This window comes from Rhinoraja longicauda, chromosome 17, assembly GCF_053455715.1.
Source record: "Rhinoraja longicauda isolate Sanriku21f chromosome 17, sRhiLon1.1, whole genome shotgun sequence".
In the NCBI taxonomy this organism is placed as follows: domain Eukaryota; kingdom Metazoa; phylum Chordata; class Chondrichthyes; order Rajiformes; family Arhynchobatidae; genus Rhinoraja; species Rhinoraja longicauda.
This window is the reverse complement of record NC_135969.1, coordinates 31,747,928-31,764,364: the sequence shown is the minus strand read 5'-3', so window position 1 is coordinate 31,764,364 and position 16,437 is coordinate 31,747,928. Positions and strand designations below refer to the sequence as shown.

Genomic DNA, 16,437 nt, shown 5'->3' with positions numbered 1-16,437 from the left:
AGTAAAAATTCTGAAAATAATTCCATAGCAGACATTTGAAACATGGAGGCAGACACCAAACAATCAGTATCAGAAACAAGTGAGATTATTCCTATTTTGTGATAAAAAAAGTTGTTTGTTTGACTTTGAAGACTTGATACCAATCCAAACATCTTTCCAATAATCATACGCAGACTGAAGGAAACAGCTCCTTTAACTTCTCTTCAACCATTTTGTGGGATTACTTTTCAACTTCAACACAGATCCTTGTCCTTGCCTTGTTTTTTTCTCCCTATGCAACTTATCTGTACCAACAAATATTCCTTACCATTGAGACGCTTCCCATTCACTTTCCATTGTACTTCAGGTCGTGGATTACCATCCACCTCACATTCCAATTCAGCATTTTCTCCTGAAAAGTATACTTTACTGTTGGGTTGTTTGATCCAGTAAGGAGCAGCTGTAAAAAAAGATAACATTGGAAAAAATTAAGGAAATATTTGATATTTACTTTATTGATGTAGAAAATGGTAACCCGCATCATGAGCATATATAAGAGTATCTCAATGTACAATGTAGTAGACTCTCAAATGTTTACATCAGTAAAGTAATCTCTTTAGTCAGTCAAGGACTAATCATCTTCTCAGTTCCCATAGAAACTCCATAGCCACTCAAGAAACTCCAGAACCACTCAAGTAACTCCAGAGCTACTCATAAGGTCATCACGTCATAAGGGATAGGAGTAGAATTAGGCCATTCGGCCCATCAAGTCTACTCCACCATTCAATAACCATTGACGTTGGTGTCCACAGCCTTATGTGGCAAAGAATTCCACATATTTACCGCCCTCTGACTGAAGAAGTTTCTCCTCATCTCTTTCCAAAAAGAACGTCTTTTAATTCTGTATCCTTTAATACTCAGTAAACTCTGCATCATCCTGGGCATCCAGCCACTATCCTGGACATTCATTCCCTCCACCACAGCCAGACTGAGATTTTTGATGTGTCATTTGCCAAATGTGCCATAGTTACTTGTCTAGACTACTCCAAACACCCAAATCTGCAGCATCTATCACAGGGAAGAACAAGGGAAGCAGACACATTGAAATATGTCCGGAGTCACCTCCCAGTCATCTCCCAGTCACACACCATCCTGGGAATGTATCACCTTTTCTTCATTATTGCTGGATTTGGATCCAGATACTGGACTTCCCTTGCCAACAGCACTGCAGGGGTACTTATTCACAAAATGCTGGAGTAACTCAGCAAGTCAGGCAGCATCTCAGGAGAGAAGAAATGGGTAACGTTTCGGGTCGAGACTCTTCTTCAGACACCCATTCCTTCTCTCCTGAGATGCTGCCTGACCTGCTGAGTTACTCCAGCATTTTGTGAATAAATACCTTCGATTTGTACCAGCATCTGCAGTTACTTTTCTTACACAACAAGGGTACGTTCACCAGCAGCACTGCAGTGGTCCAAGAGAATGCCACGACATCACCGTCTCAGGGCCATTTCAGGATGAGCAATGCATGCTGGCATATACTGTCACTGGTTGGACCGGCTAGGCTTGCATCTACTGGATCTTCGGAGAGTGAAAGGGAACCTGATTAAAGCACATAAAACCCCGAGGAGTCTTAGCAGGAAGAATGAGGAAATGATGCTTTCCCTTGGCAGGGAATCGAGAACTGAAGGTCAATGATTTAAAACGAGGGCTCACCTATTTCAAACAGAAATTAGGGAAAACCTCCTCTAAACGGTCACACAGGTACTATTACAATGTTTAGCAGGTTGAAGATACATTTAGACACGTACATGGATAGGATAGGTTTAAAGGAATATGGGGCAAACGCAGGCAGGTGGGACTAGTATGGATGGGACATATTGGTCGGAGTGGACAAGTTGGGCCAAAGAGACATTTTCCTCACTGTATGACTGGTACCGCACGGTAGCGCAGTGGTAGAGTTGCTGCTTTACAGCGAATGCAACGCCGGAGACTCAGGTTCGATCCTGACTATGGGTGCTGCACTGTAAGGAGTTTGTACGTTCTCCCCGTGACCTGCGTGGGTTTTCTCCGGGATCTTCGGTTTCCTCCCACACTCCAAAGACGTACAGGTATGTAGGTTAATTGGCTGGGTAAATGTAAAAAATTGTCCCTAGTGGGTGTAGGATAGTGTTAATGTACGGGGATCGCTGGGCGGCACGGACTTGGAGGGCCGAAAAGGCCCGTTTCCGGCTGTATATATATGATGATATGATGATGATGACTCTGTCTCTGTAACTCTCTTCCTCAAAGGACAGTGAAAACTTTGAATATTTTTTTAAGACAATAAAGATAAATGATGACCAGGGCGTGATAGGTTATTAAGTATAAGAACATTTTATTTAGGCTATAACCCGATCAACCATGATGTCATTAAATGGCAGAACACGTTTGAGGGGCCAAATGACCTGTTCTTGCGAAAAGGACACAAAGCGCTGGAGTAACATAGTGGGTCAGGCAGCATCTCTGGTGAACATGGATAGGTGATGTTTCAGGTCATGATTCTAACTCCTCATTCATACGAAACAAATAAATTTAAAAAATAATTTTCCTTTTTTCTGCCCTTAGTGTGTTCCTTTTACATATGGTTTTAAGGCCCTGTTAAGTCAATTATGGAATGAGAAGGTGGAGTCACAAGAAGGTGGAGTCATACAATAGACAATAGGTGCAGGAGGAGGCCATTCGGCCCTTCGAGCCAGCCATTCAATATGATCATGGCTGATCATTCTCAATCAGTACCCCATTCCTGCCTTCTCCCCATACCCCCTAACTCCGCTATCCTTAAGAGCTCTATCTAGCTCTCTCTTAAATGCATTCAGAATGGAGATGGGTCCAAAACATAATGTTAACCAACACGGTCACTACGCTGCAGGCCCACAATATAGTGCAAATGTTACCAACAACCTCTGTGGTGCTCGATTCTGGCACCAGCATACTCTCACTACCTTAATGTGAGTCAAGAGTCAAGATTGATTAATTGTTAATTGCACTGAGCATGAAACAATGGAACTCTACTTGCTGAAGCTTCACAGGTACATTAGCACAACAAATAAGTAAAGAATAATCAATAATACAATAACTTATCCACCAGGTGGCGCCAGCAAGTGGCTGTCTTTTCTTCTGGTTTTGTTATATTAAGTATGTGTTAAAGCATATGTTTTAGTGTCCCTTAGTTTATTTTGTGTGGGGGGTGGGGCTGGGGGAAACGTTTTTCAACCTCTTCCCTCGACGGAGATGCAATTTATTTCCAGATCGTATCTCCGTCCCCACTGCGGCCTAACATCGTGGAGTGGCACGGCCTTTCCTGGAGACCGACCTGGCGCTTCAACCGTGGGCACAGCGTGGACTTACAATCGTGGAGCTTGCGATCCATTTGCCGGGGATCGACTGTGGAGAGCTCCAACCGCGGGCCTGTGGACTTTAACATCGTGGAGCCCGTGGTCCCTGGTTAGAGACCAATTTGGGAGCTCCAAGCTGCGGAGAGTTTCAACCGTCCCGACGCGGGAGTTTCGATCACCCCGACGCGAGGGCTTCGGATCGCCGGCTGCGGGAGCTTTGATCGCCCCGACTGCTGATGGTTCGACAGCCCCGACCGCGGGAGAATAAAGAGGGAGAAGATTGGACTTTATTACCTTCCATCACAGTGAGGAATGTGGTGAGCAGCTGTGGTGGATGTTTATGTTAAATTTTATTTTATGTGGTTGTGTGTCTTCTTGCTTTTCACTTGGTATGGCTGTATGGTAACTCAAATTTCACTGTACCTTAATTGGTACATGTGACATGTGACAATAAACTGACCTTGAAACCTTGAACTTATCAGTTATATGAGGTAACCAGACCGTTATAATGCAAACTATACATGGCACCGTAAAATATAGAAGGCAAGTCTACCAATTTGAAAAAGGTTGTGAGCCAAGAGTGTTTTATTGCCATATGTCCCAGATAGAACAATGAAATTTTTATTTGCAACAGTACAACAGAAAATGTAAACATCGTAGTCTGTAAACAATATAATAAACGATTAAAAAAAGAACACACACATACATTTTCATATATTCACACATACATACACAGAAAACAAACAAATAATGATAAATTGTAAAACTGTGCCATTTAGTTGCTTTTTTTCCCTTAAAGGGATAAAAGCCACAATGTTGCTTTAGGAGTTTGAACCTTCTGAAACGTGAAACATGCTGGATAATATCGTTCAATATCACTGTATCCCTAGGGCAGTATAGGTATCTACGATCACTGCCAGAAATGCTTTACTTCATCCTCGCTAAACCACCTATTCCAACAAAGGGTTCAGAAACATGTAGCGAGAAAATGGTGATCTAATATCAGGCAGACAATGAGAAAATCCTGCAGATGGAGATTCCCCAACGACAATGTGAACTCAAGGACACAATCCAAGTCGAAGGCTGGCAAACAGAGGGATCTGGAATTATTATAAAAAATGAATGCAATGTAGAAAAATTGCTTCATGCAAATAAATCATAACATATTCGCAGGCTTTCTTCCTCCCAGAGAGAAGCTATTTTACACCCCAAAAAATGGTTTATGTAATAGAATTTGACTCCAGGAAATTATGAAGATTATGATTAAACTTCAAGCAATTTAAAATAGTAATTGTTTCTTTGTTTTCAATAAAATCTTTCCAGGGATTTGAGCATTGCTAACAAAGCACTAATTGCCTGTTCCATGATTCCCCCGAGTAGATTCCTTCCTCATGAAACACCGCACTGAAGTTGTTAAGGTATTCCCATAATACTGCAATCTTCCCTTTGAACTATCATCAATTAACATTCAGTTTTCAATGCCAGTTTTTTCTTCCCCAAAAACTAAAAGTAGATATGCAACAATAGGCTGTGGATTGATTTTTTTAAAATAGTTAAAATTATAATCATTTTGTTCTCAGTTTACTTACACAACTTTAGGGGATGATTATAAAATATTTCCACTAGGTGGAGTACATTAGCTGGAAAAGAATGAAAAGAAGGAACTTGAAAGCTCGTCGCCAATAACCAAAATGGTCACAAGAGAATCCTTCTGGTAATTATTTTACGACTCTCCCATCTTGGTTGAGTTTTTCTACCCATTGGCTCAGATAGAAAACAATCTCAATGTGCTCAGCGTTGTTCCTCACACTTCATTCTAACCCAAATCACAATTGTTAGCAATATGCGTTGCATCGTAAATTTACCTTTCAAAAGTCTCAGGACATTTTCGATATCAACTGCGAGGAAAAGGCAGTACAGGAAACCCACGAGGCCAGTTATTCATTTAAAGCAGGTTTCCTTCTCTCTTTAGTCTTTTTTTATATACAAGCTTCTGCACTTTTCCATTTTCCCAATCTCCACTACATCAGTTCCCTACAGATTTTATTCATCATGACAAGCAGGTAAATCTCCTGGAGACTCTCTCAGTGGGATCCCACTAAACCCCCCCCCCCCCCCCCCCCCCCCCCCCCCCTCCACCACAACTCAAAATACAGTCATAGTCATATAGTCATAGTTATGGAAACATTCCTGATCAAGATACCCCATCTAAACTAGTCCCATTTGTTCGCATTTGGCCCATATCCCCCTAATATGGGTGGCACCAGCAGTGGCTGCCGTGCCAACAGTCTGTCTGACCCTTCCTTCTTTGTTGTTTGATAGTATGTGTTAAATGTATGTTTTTAGTGTTCTTTAGCTTGTTTTATGTGTGTGTGGGGGGTGGGGGGGGTTGGGGAAAACTTTTTTAAAATCTCTTACCTCAACAGAGATGCAATGTTTTTCCATATCGTATCTCCGTCCACACTGCGGCCTAACATTGAGGAGTTAGCAGCCTTTGCTGGAGACCAACTTCAGGAGCTCCACCTCGGGAACCTGCAGGACTTTAACATCGCAGAGCTCGTGATCCCTTTGCCAGGGATCGACCTCTGAGCTCCAACTGTGGGAGCCTGCGGACTTTAACATTGTGGAGCTTGCGGTCTCTGGTTGGAGACCGACTTCGGGAGCTCCCTCTCTCTAGCAGGGCCATCTATCCACCCGAAGATGTGGGCGGATGCTCCATTGGTGTCCTGGATGACCAACTACCTGACTGGACGACCACAGTATGTCAGGCTACAGAACTGTGTCTCAGACATGGTAGTGAGCAACACAGGGGCCTCGTAGAGGATGGTCCTCCCTCCCTTCCTGTTCACCAGCTACACCTCGGACTTCAGATATAACTCTGACTCCTGGCACCTGCAGACGTTCTTGAATGGCTCTGCAATACTGGGCAGCATCAGTGACGGGAGGGAAGCTGAATACAGAGGTGTAGTCAACGACATTGTTGAGTGGTGTGCGCTGAATCACCTGCAGCTCAGACCAAGGAGTTGGTGGTGGTCTTTAGCAGGAGAGGAACACCCCTGTCCCCTGTCTCCATCAATGGTGTGGATGTGCAGTTTACCAAGGAGTAAAAATACCTTGGAGTGTACCTGGACAGTAAACTGGACGGGTCCAGGAACGCTGAGGCCCTGTACAAGAAGGGACAGAGCCGGCTGTACTTTTTGAGAAGGCTCTGCTCCTTCAACGTCTACCGTAAGATGTTGCAGATGTTCTACCAATCGGTGGTAGCCAGTGCCATCTTCTTAGCTGTCATGTGCTAGGGTAACAGGTCAAAGGCCGCGGACGCCAACAGGATTAGCAAGTTCACCAGCAAGGCTAACTCCATCCTGGGGGCGGAGTTAGATTCATGGGAGGTGGTCATGGGGGGGGGGGGGGGGAGGATGCTCCTAAAACTGCATCTTGGACAATACAGCTCACCCCCTCCATGACACACTGGTCAACCTGAGGAGTACCTTCAGCAGCAGACTGGTTCCACCAAGATGCAGTACAGAACGCCCCAGGAGATCCTTTTTCCCTGTGGCTATCAAACTGTATCGGTCGCGAGGTAGACTGAGTCCCCTTCCAACCCCACACCCCCCTCTCCCCAATCTTTGCACATCCCCGATCCTTTCCACCCATCATTTTAATTTCAGGTTTCATGTATCTTGTGTTTTATGACGATCGTATTGTATTGTATATATTGCTTGAGAACACTTTTCTGGACACAGTTGCCAAATTCTGTCTTACCTAACCACTTCTCGCTATGCCTGTCTCAGTCAAAAGTCAGGAAGTTAAAATCACCAACAATTAAAACTCTACAATAACCTCTAAAAATGCTCCCTCTCTTCCCTACATGTCTGTAGCATCCACTGCCAAGAACATTTAGTTATCTGTTCTATTTATGTCTTAACCATGTTTCTGCAATGGCTATACTTTCACAATCTCACATGCCGATCCATGCCCTAAACTCACCTGCCCTATCTGTCAGATTCTTGCAGACATTGCAGTTTAGCTATCTGACTTTCCTCACTCCCTGACATGCCCACACACACACCAGGCGAGGTTAAGCCTTCCCAAGTAGATCTGGCTAATCCCCCCCAACCAGAACATTGCAGCCCCTTCTCTCCCCACATCAGGTGTGGAATGTCCCTCTTGTACAGGTCCCAAAGGTTCAAGAACCTGAATCAATCCACACTGTTACAGCTCCTGAGTGAATTATTTATCTGCCCTGTCCTTCTATCCCTATCTTTAGTAGCACCCGGCACTGGGAGTAATGCAGAGGTTGTACCCCCTGAGATTCTTCATTGCAACCTTCTTCCTAACTCCCTTTATTCACTTCGCAAAACCGTATCCCTTCTTATTGCCTCTGTCTTTGGTACAAATGCCGTGTTATTGCTTCTCAATAAAGTAGAGAAGGTTTCCTTCACCTTTTAAGTTCAAACTCTCATACATTTGACAATTAAGTCATCTCAAAATTCTGAAGCAGTGGCTGTTCATCAAAAGGCAAGACTACAACCAAACCATCTCTCCGTGATTTGATTAATAAGAAACTGTGCCCATAGCAAACATGCAATTCACATGGAAATTATGGACTAACTTTAATCTACATACAAATACAATTGTATGGTTACACAGTGTTTCAGTTGATATTCATAAGTTCATAGGTTGCAGGAGCAGAATTAGGCCATATGGCACATTACGTCTACTCTGCCATTCAAACATGGCTGACCTACCATTCTCCCGCCTTTTCCCCATAACCCTTGACACCCGTACTAATCAAGAATTTATCAACCTCAGCCTTAAAAATATCTATTAACGGCCTCCACAGCCTTCTGTGGCAATGAATTCCATAGATTCACTACCCTCTGACTAAAGAGATAGTTTTTAAGTGCTAAATTTTAGTATTCAATACCTTCATTTTGTTCCTAATTCTAATACAGATTATATTAAATAAAAGCATTTAGCTCAATAAACCATGCATTCATATTGGAATCAAATGCAATTTAACAATCAAACATTTCATTTTGGTTTTACTTAACAGAATCTCAATTCTCTGGTGCTGAGTCCAAATGACCAGATTTAGCGTAGGAAACAGTATAACCAGTTTCTCTGGTAATTAATCAAAGATCGAGAACATTCCTGATCTGCTCTTCATTTATCAAATATTTGCCAGGTTTTCTTAAAAACAGAGCAGCTTAAATAATGCATTTTACATTGCACAGATTAATTGAATTCAAGCTTAAATAATGCTGGTTTCAATGAATGAAATGGTTATTTTGGCTATGATTACAATATGATTTGTGTTTGGTAATTTTGGGTATGATTATAATATGATTTGTGTTCTGTTTACATATATGTGTAAAAAGCATCACAATAAAAGCTGATTATATGAAGGTGTTACTACAGATGTGAGAAAAAGAATACCATGGTTATTACCTTCCACTGTAACAGAGAAAGAATGCTTCACTGCGCCAAATATATTTTCAGCCTTGCACTGATATCTCCCGTCATCAAGTATTGTCACATTAATTATCCTCAAAGTTTTACCAAAATTCTCTTCTGTTGCTCGATGTTTGGGCATATCACCATCCATCTTAGACCAAGAGATCTGTGGTGTGGGACTGTGAGAAAAAAAAAACAAGAGATGGTTGGGAACCTTAATCCTGTCATCCATAATTCACAGCGCAAATAAAGTCAACAAACCACCTGGAAAATAATTACATAGCGAATGTTGTGTGAGTGGGCAGATGCATGGCAGATGCAGTTTAATGTGGATAAGTGTGAGGTTATCCAGTTTGGTGGTAAGAACAGGAAGGCAGATTATTATCTGAATGGTGTCAAGTTAGGAAAAGGGGAAGTACAACGAGATCTGGGTTCCTAGTTCATCAGTCACTGAAAGTAAGCATGCAGGTACAGCAGGCAGTGAAGAAAGCTAATGGAATGTTGGCCTTCGTATCAAGAGGAGTTCAGTATAGAAGCAAAGAGGTCCTTCTGCAGTTGTACAGGGCCCTAGTGAGACCACACCTGGAGTAGTGTGTGCAGTTTGGGTCTCCAAATTTGAGGAAGGATATCTTACTATTGAGGGAGTGTAGCTTATGCTCATAAGGTTAATTCCCGGAATGGCGAGACTGTCCTATGTTGAAAGACTGGAGCGACTGGGCTTGTATACTCTGGAATTTAGAAGGATGAGAGGGGATCTTATTGAAACATATAAGATTATTGAGGGATTGGACACGCTAGAGGCAGGAAACATGTTCCCGATGTTGGGGGAGTCCCGAACCAGGGGCCACAGTTTAAGAATAAGGGGTAGGCCATTTAGAATGGAGATGAGGAAAAACCTTTTCACTCAGAGAGTTGTGAAGCTGTGGAACTCTACCTCAGAATGCAGTGGATGCCAATTCCATGGATGCTTTCAAGAGAGAGTTCGATAAAGCTCTTAATGATAGCAGAGTCAAGGGATATGGGGAGAAGGCAGGAACGGGGTACTGATTGTGGATGATCAGCCATGATTACGGTGAATGGTGGTGCTGGCTCGAAGGGGCAAATGGCCTCCTCCTGCACCTATAGTCTATTGTCCAATGATTTTTACACTAATATATTTGAAAAGGTAAAAAAACACTCTGAGCTAATAATATACCTGAAAACATGTAGCATAGTAAAGACATTCTGGAAATCAACAGTGTTATGTAATAGGCCTAAATCTTGAGTTAATGGTGCATAATTAATGAAAGTAATGAACATTTGTGCATACGCTGTCCTCCCTGGTGTAAATCTAGCATTGTTTAAAGGCCAAACTGTCATAGCTTGTTCCATATTGTCAAAGTGGGTCATTAACATTCAAGGGTTACTTTGATTTTACTCACAGCCCTTCAGCAATACATTCCAGTTGAAGAGTTTCTCCTCGTAGTGTAGTCATCTTTGTGCTGCTGCTGGAAGGTGTCAGAAAACTTGGAAGGCGATCTTTTATTGAATTTGCTGCAAGGTAAAGAAATTGAATTTTAACGTGACCTCAGGTAAAGATGTGGCAATTTTCATCATGACAGCTTAATTAATGGTAAGGAGCTCAGATAATGGCACAAAAGTTAAAGAAAGTAAAATGAAAATTAAGGCTATTTATGTACTATTGGTTAGTGTTCATCAAAGGATTTCAGACGATCAGAAATAAAACAAATTAGAAACTGTTAAACTAAAAAAAACATTTGCTCTTAACCAAAGTAAATAGTTATTTTTATATATATGGCTCCCAGAAGTCAGTGAGTCAAGACTTAATTAATGCACTGGCAGACATCTTCCTGTAAAATAAAATGTTGTTCACCAGTTTAAAATGTCCTAAAGTTGTGTTCACAAGTGGAATTTTCAGAGCAAATGGTATACAACAATGTTAAACACAACATGTGCAAAACAGCAGAATGATGCAAATTTGTAGTGCCAAATCCAAGTAGTGCAAAATAATAAAGTCCAGAACAAAGTACAGAATAAATGAATAAATTGGAGTTATGATTTAGACTAAGTGGGAGAGACGATTAGTTCAGGAGTCGGAGAGCAGTGGGGAAGAAACTGTTCTTAAGAACGGATGTCTGAGCTTTCAACTCCTGCATCTTCTCTCAGAGGGGAGAAAAGGGAATGGCCAGGGTGACTGAAGGATGGCCAGGGTGACAGGCATCCTGGACAATATTTCCAGCGTTCCTTGAAGATGCACCGTGAAGATGGACTGGATGGATGGAAGAAATGAGTCTTTCAAGGACTGTGCTGTCTTCACCACTCTGCAGTTTCAGGCACTTAAGAGCATAGCTGTTGCCACACTACGCTGAGATTTCTCCCATCATAGTACTTTCCAAAGAGCATTTGCAGAAGTTCGAGATAATTTTTCTGCATTCCTCCAATCGAGGATATGATTTCTGTGATAAACACGACTTGAATATTTTGAAAATCTCAGATCACCCTTCAATTTTCAATAATCAAAAGAGTATAAGGTGGTTATGCAAAAAATATTATTTCTCCCAAGATGCTGCCTTTCTGATCTTCCTAGCATTTTCCCGCTTTTACTTCTGATTTCCTCTATATGTAGCATATTATTTCTTGATTCCTCTCCCTCTTCCCCTTTGCTTTATTTTTTTACTCTCCCTTAATTCCAACCTTAATTAGGATACCTTCACTGCCTTCTATTCAGTGAATAAAGATACTTTATGTTCCCTTGTTGCATCACAATGGTAGTTTGTATCTCAAGGCAAGCACTTGAAGCTGTATAGTTGAAGGGCGCTTGGCCACAGATCCACAATAGAGGGCAGTGCGTTCAAACAGACTGCCTGACTGCCGAAAATCACCCAGCCATTCTTCCCACCATTGGCAGCACACTGTAAGCCCTCAGATAAAACTATTTGGCTCTGTTTTATTATCCATTAATTTAGTGATTCTGAAAGTTATGCAAAAAAGTGGCATCCCAGCACAACCGCTGTCATGTCACCAGTCACCTGATTACGAACATGATGATTTATGAAGAAACAAGATCACAATAGCCATGTAACAAAATGAAAAGAACTTGAACAAATGACAAAAAAAAGAGTGGAGACGCAAGAGATTGTGCTTGCTGGAATCTTGAGCAAAAGGTTAACTGTTAGAGGAACTCAGTGGGTCAGGCAGCGTCCGTAGAGGGAAACGGAAAGGCGACATTTCGGGTCGGCAACCTTCTTCGGTGTAGATGAAAAAATGTTTGAAGACAGAGCCATGCACAGTTACTTTAAATCGGCCGCCTTTGGAGAAGCACTTTAAGAGATCAGATTAAACATGTAGGGTTTGTAAGCATGCATAATATGTGCTTAATTATTATTGTTGAGATGGGAGGGGGCAGGAGTGATACACCTCTGCAGACAGAGATAAATCTCAAATCATACAGCCCTTAGAATAGACAGGATTCAGAACATTAAGGCAGGATGGTCGGCTGAATTGGTTAATGTTGGTGTTAATGTTCCACCTCAGGCTCCCCTTGCTCTATCTTTGTGCTTTTTTGTTACTTTCTCCTCGTGCCCTTATCGGCTCTCGTTGAAGGCATATTTGGTACCCGCATTTTGATCGAGGATGCTTAATTCCTGCCTAGCATTAATACAGGTTAAGTACATAGTTTCTTTATTTATTGCTGACTCTTGCAGAATTCAGAACCAACACTAAGTAAGATGTCTCTTACTGGATGATTGTAGGATCATGAAAATGTCATTAGTGGAGGTCATCTCAGCCCTCTGTGTTGATCCTAGCTCTTCACCTAGAGGTAGCAGCTCTAATTCATGCACTTTCAAAATACATCACGTCCCACAACCTTTGCTTCAACCTCCAATTAAATAGCAGTTCATATTCCAGTAACTCAATGTAAGAAAGAAAAACTGCTGATCTTTAAATGGGAAAATAATCTCTCATGTGTCAATTGGATTAGGATTTGTTAACATCTCATTACACATCTTGAATGAACTAAATGTTACACGGACCTTGGGCTTTAAATTTAAAAAAAATAATAATATAAATGGAACAGAAAAAAAGGTGTACATGTATTCCCATGAAATGTGCTGTTTGATCCCCATGCACCAAAACTATCCCACACACTAGGGACCTTTAACAATCTTTACTAAAGCCAATTAACCTAGAAACCTGTACGTTTTTGGAGTGTGGGAGGAAACCAGAGCACCCGGAGAAAACCCACGCGGTCACGGGGAGTACGTACAAACTCCATACAGACAGCACTCATAGTCAGGATCGAACCCATATCTCTGACGCTATATATATATATATATATATGACTCCAATATATTTAACCTACTGTTATTCACAAAGCAAGGCATAAATAACAGTAGGTTTAATGTAGAATCTGTACTTCATCATTAATATTCACAGGCAGTGCAACGCTGTCACAATCACACAAGGATGTCAGGAGGTTTCTGTGAAATTCTATTGTTATTTCTCCCTGCTGTGCAGAAGAGTTTTTTTTTTAAGATGACGTTATTTCAAATTTTTGGACCAGACAGACCATCCATCATTAATGCGAACGTCAATTTACCGGAAGCTGGGGTATGTCACTAAATTGACTTTGCCTTTTATTTGAATATTTTAGAAAGAATGCAATCATGAAGAGAAAGCAAATGTGATTAGCAGATCTGGTGATCAGCAATACAATTGCACAGTTTGTCACAAATGTTTTACAAAATTATGGTACTTGTATGATTTTTTTCCCCGTTGATATCCGGAGTAATTTCAATTTGAGACAGAAACTTAATTGTTATTCAAACTACCAGATGTGCAGGTGAACATTCTCATCCCCTTTTTCTTCACATTGTTTACAGCAGAAACAAACCACAGCACTTACTAATCTCTATTGTTCTTAAACTTGAGTACAAAGGAAAAGCACTTAGAGCCACACAATAAACAAAGCTTATACACCTGTTTCTAAGAATGTAATAAAGAAACATTTAATGCAACTGGGAGCTTTTTCTGAGTGTTCTATTTGCAAAGCTTTCTAATTGGCAAATGCAAGCATGATTCATTGGTTAAGAACGATGCAAAAAGAAAGCTTACTGCATTAGACCTCAGAGTTTTTAAACACTTTTCCCCCAAACATCCCCTAAGCCATGCAGAAGCGTAAAAGCTCAGCATTATTTCCCAAAGAAATGTTAAATTCAGAAGCATTAACTAGTATTCCTCAGCAGGTAGCGGAAACAGGCACGCTGATGATTTTTATGTAGATTTACTTTGACAGCACTAAGCTCCGAACTGTTCAAGATGTAGCAGGCTTTACTTGCCAGCAGTTTAAACGCAAATCATTTTTGAAGTATATTTCATTCGTTAAAAAGAAGCATTTGACAGCATGACATCACTAAAATGATGTACCACATCCAGATATGAAAGTGCCCGTCTATAACAATGAGTGCCATTATCATCTGTTTAAATCTGTCTAAACCTTGAGTGTTTGGAGCAGCTTTACTGCTGCGTTGCATTTGCAACTGCTATGTATAAAGGATATGTTGGATTGCACACATTTTCCATTTTTTGGGATCAAAGAGCCACTGGCTAATTCGAAATGTATCGCCCATCCCAACTGCCCCTGACCTGAGCATCTTCCTCGACCAGTTTAGAGGGCATTGAAGAAATACCCACATTGGTGGATCATATGCTACATAGGCTACATTTCACAAAGATGGTGATTTCCTTCTCTGGAGTAATGAACTGGGTTTTTACAATAGAAGAGAAGATTTTCAAGGATATTGCCAGGAGGGCCTGAGGTATGGGGAGAGGTTGAGCAGGCTAGATCTCTATTCCTTGGAGCACAGGAGGGAAGGGGTGATCTTATAGAAGTGGACAAAATCATGAGAGAAACGGATCAAGTAAAGGCACAGTCTCTTGCCCAGAGTAGGGGAATCAAGAACCAGAGGACAGAGATTTAAAGTGAGGGAGGAAAGATTTAATAAGAACCTAAGGGGTAACTTTTTTTACATGAAGGGTGGTGGGTGTACGGAACGAGCTGCCAGAGGCAGGTACTATCGCAACGTTTAAGAAACATTTAGACAGGTACATGGATATGATAGGTTTAGATGGATATGGGCCAAATGCAGGCAGGTGGGACTAGTGTGGATGGGACATGTTGGTCGGTGGTGTCAGTAAGTTGGGCTGAAGGGCCTGTTTCCATGCTGTATGACTCTCCGACTAATAATCCAATAGTTTTGTGGACATAATTAATAATGATGGTTTTGGTTTATAAATTTCCAGATTGATCAATGTATTTAAATTCCACCACTGCCAACTCAGGACTTTGAACTGTTAGAAAATGACTCTGAAATTCTCAGGAGTACCATAACCAGTGTGCCACTCCTATCAGGTTATTGTTCAAAAACATTCTCTCACACAGTGCACAGAGATGTCACCCACCATGGTAGAATTTCCAGACATAGGTTCAGCGATAACAAAATAACGATATTTTGTTCTAATATTTTCCCTGTACCTGTGCGAAAATCCATTGGGACCACGGATACTTAGAAAGAGGACCATTTGCAACTCTGAATCCTTATTATGAACTGGAGGAATGATATAATAGGGAATGCTGGAAATCCACTCCAATTACAGCGAAGGTGGTTCAGGCCAGAAATGCTCTGTGGGTCAGGCCACTAATGTGGGAAGGAACACAGCACATGTTTCAGGTCAAAGAACTTCAGAACCAAAAAAGGAGACAAATGAAGCTGGGGGAGGGGGTTGCCTGAAAGGACGAAACCATGCTGACCACAAGGACAAGCTGCAAACTGATCAGTGAATGGGAGCAGAAAGAGAGGGAGATTAAAGACAAAAGAACGTGAGAGTTATGAGATGCAGTGAGGGAGGACATTCCTCGCAGGTCAAGCTCAGTATGCCCTCGACCCTTACTTCCCTTTAGTACTTTACTTTGGAGATACAGCGTGGAAACAGGCCCTTCGGCCCACCGAGTATGCGCCGACCAGCGATCGCCCTATACACTAGCACTATCCTCCACACAAGGGACTATGTACAATTTTATGAAAGCCAATTAGACTTCAAACCTGCATGTCTTTGCAATGTGGGAGGAAATCAGAGCACCCGGAGAAAACTCACACAGTCCCGGGGAGAACAAACTCCATATAGACAGCACCCATACTCAGGATTGAACCTGGGTCTCTGGTGCTGTAAGGCAGCAACTCTACCGCTACACCACTGTGTAAGAGAGCTTAGCTTAGAGATACAGCATGAAAACGGGCCCTTCCGCCCACCAAATTCACGCCGACCAGCGATCACCCATTCACACTATTTCAATGTTATCCAACTTTCTCATCCACTCCCTACACACTAAGGGCAATTTAAAAGGCCAATTAACCTCCGAGCCCACACGTCTTTGGGATGCGGGAGGAAACCGGAGCACCCTGAGGAAACCCACATGGAGAACAATCAAACTGCACACAGACAGTACCCAAGGTCAGGATCGAACCCAGGTCTCTGGCGTTGTAAGGTAGCAGCTCTACCACTTATGCCTCTTCCAGTGAAGCCCAACACAAACGGTGGAACTTCCACCTGGGCACATTGCAGC

At 41.9% G+C, this 16,437-nt stretch overlaps 1 protein-coding gene across 7 annotated transcripts in view; it reads right to left on the bottom strand.

Annotated features, from left to right (window-relative positions):
• Window positions 1-16,437, bottom strand: part of chl1b (cell adhesion molecule L1-like b) — a 639,417-nt gene that overhangs the window by 326,944 nt on the left and 296,036 nt on the right. For all 7 annotated transcript variants that reach the window (XM_078414480.1, XM_078414482.1, XM_078414481.1 and 4 more), the window contains 3 exons: window positions 10,235-10,346; window positions 8,808-8,992; window positions 308-439 (listed from right to left, as the gene is read on the bottom strand). In XM_078414480.1, the coding sequence (XP_078270606.1) occupies window positions 308-439; window positions 8,808-8,992; window positions 10,235-10,346 (429 nt within the window). The remainder of the gene's footprint in view (window positions 1-307; window positions 440-8,807; window positions 8,993-10,234; window positions 10,347-16,437) is intronic.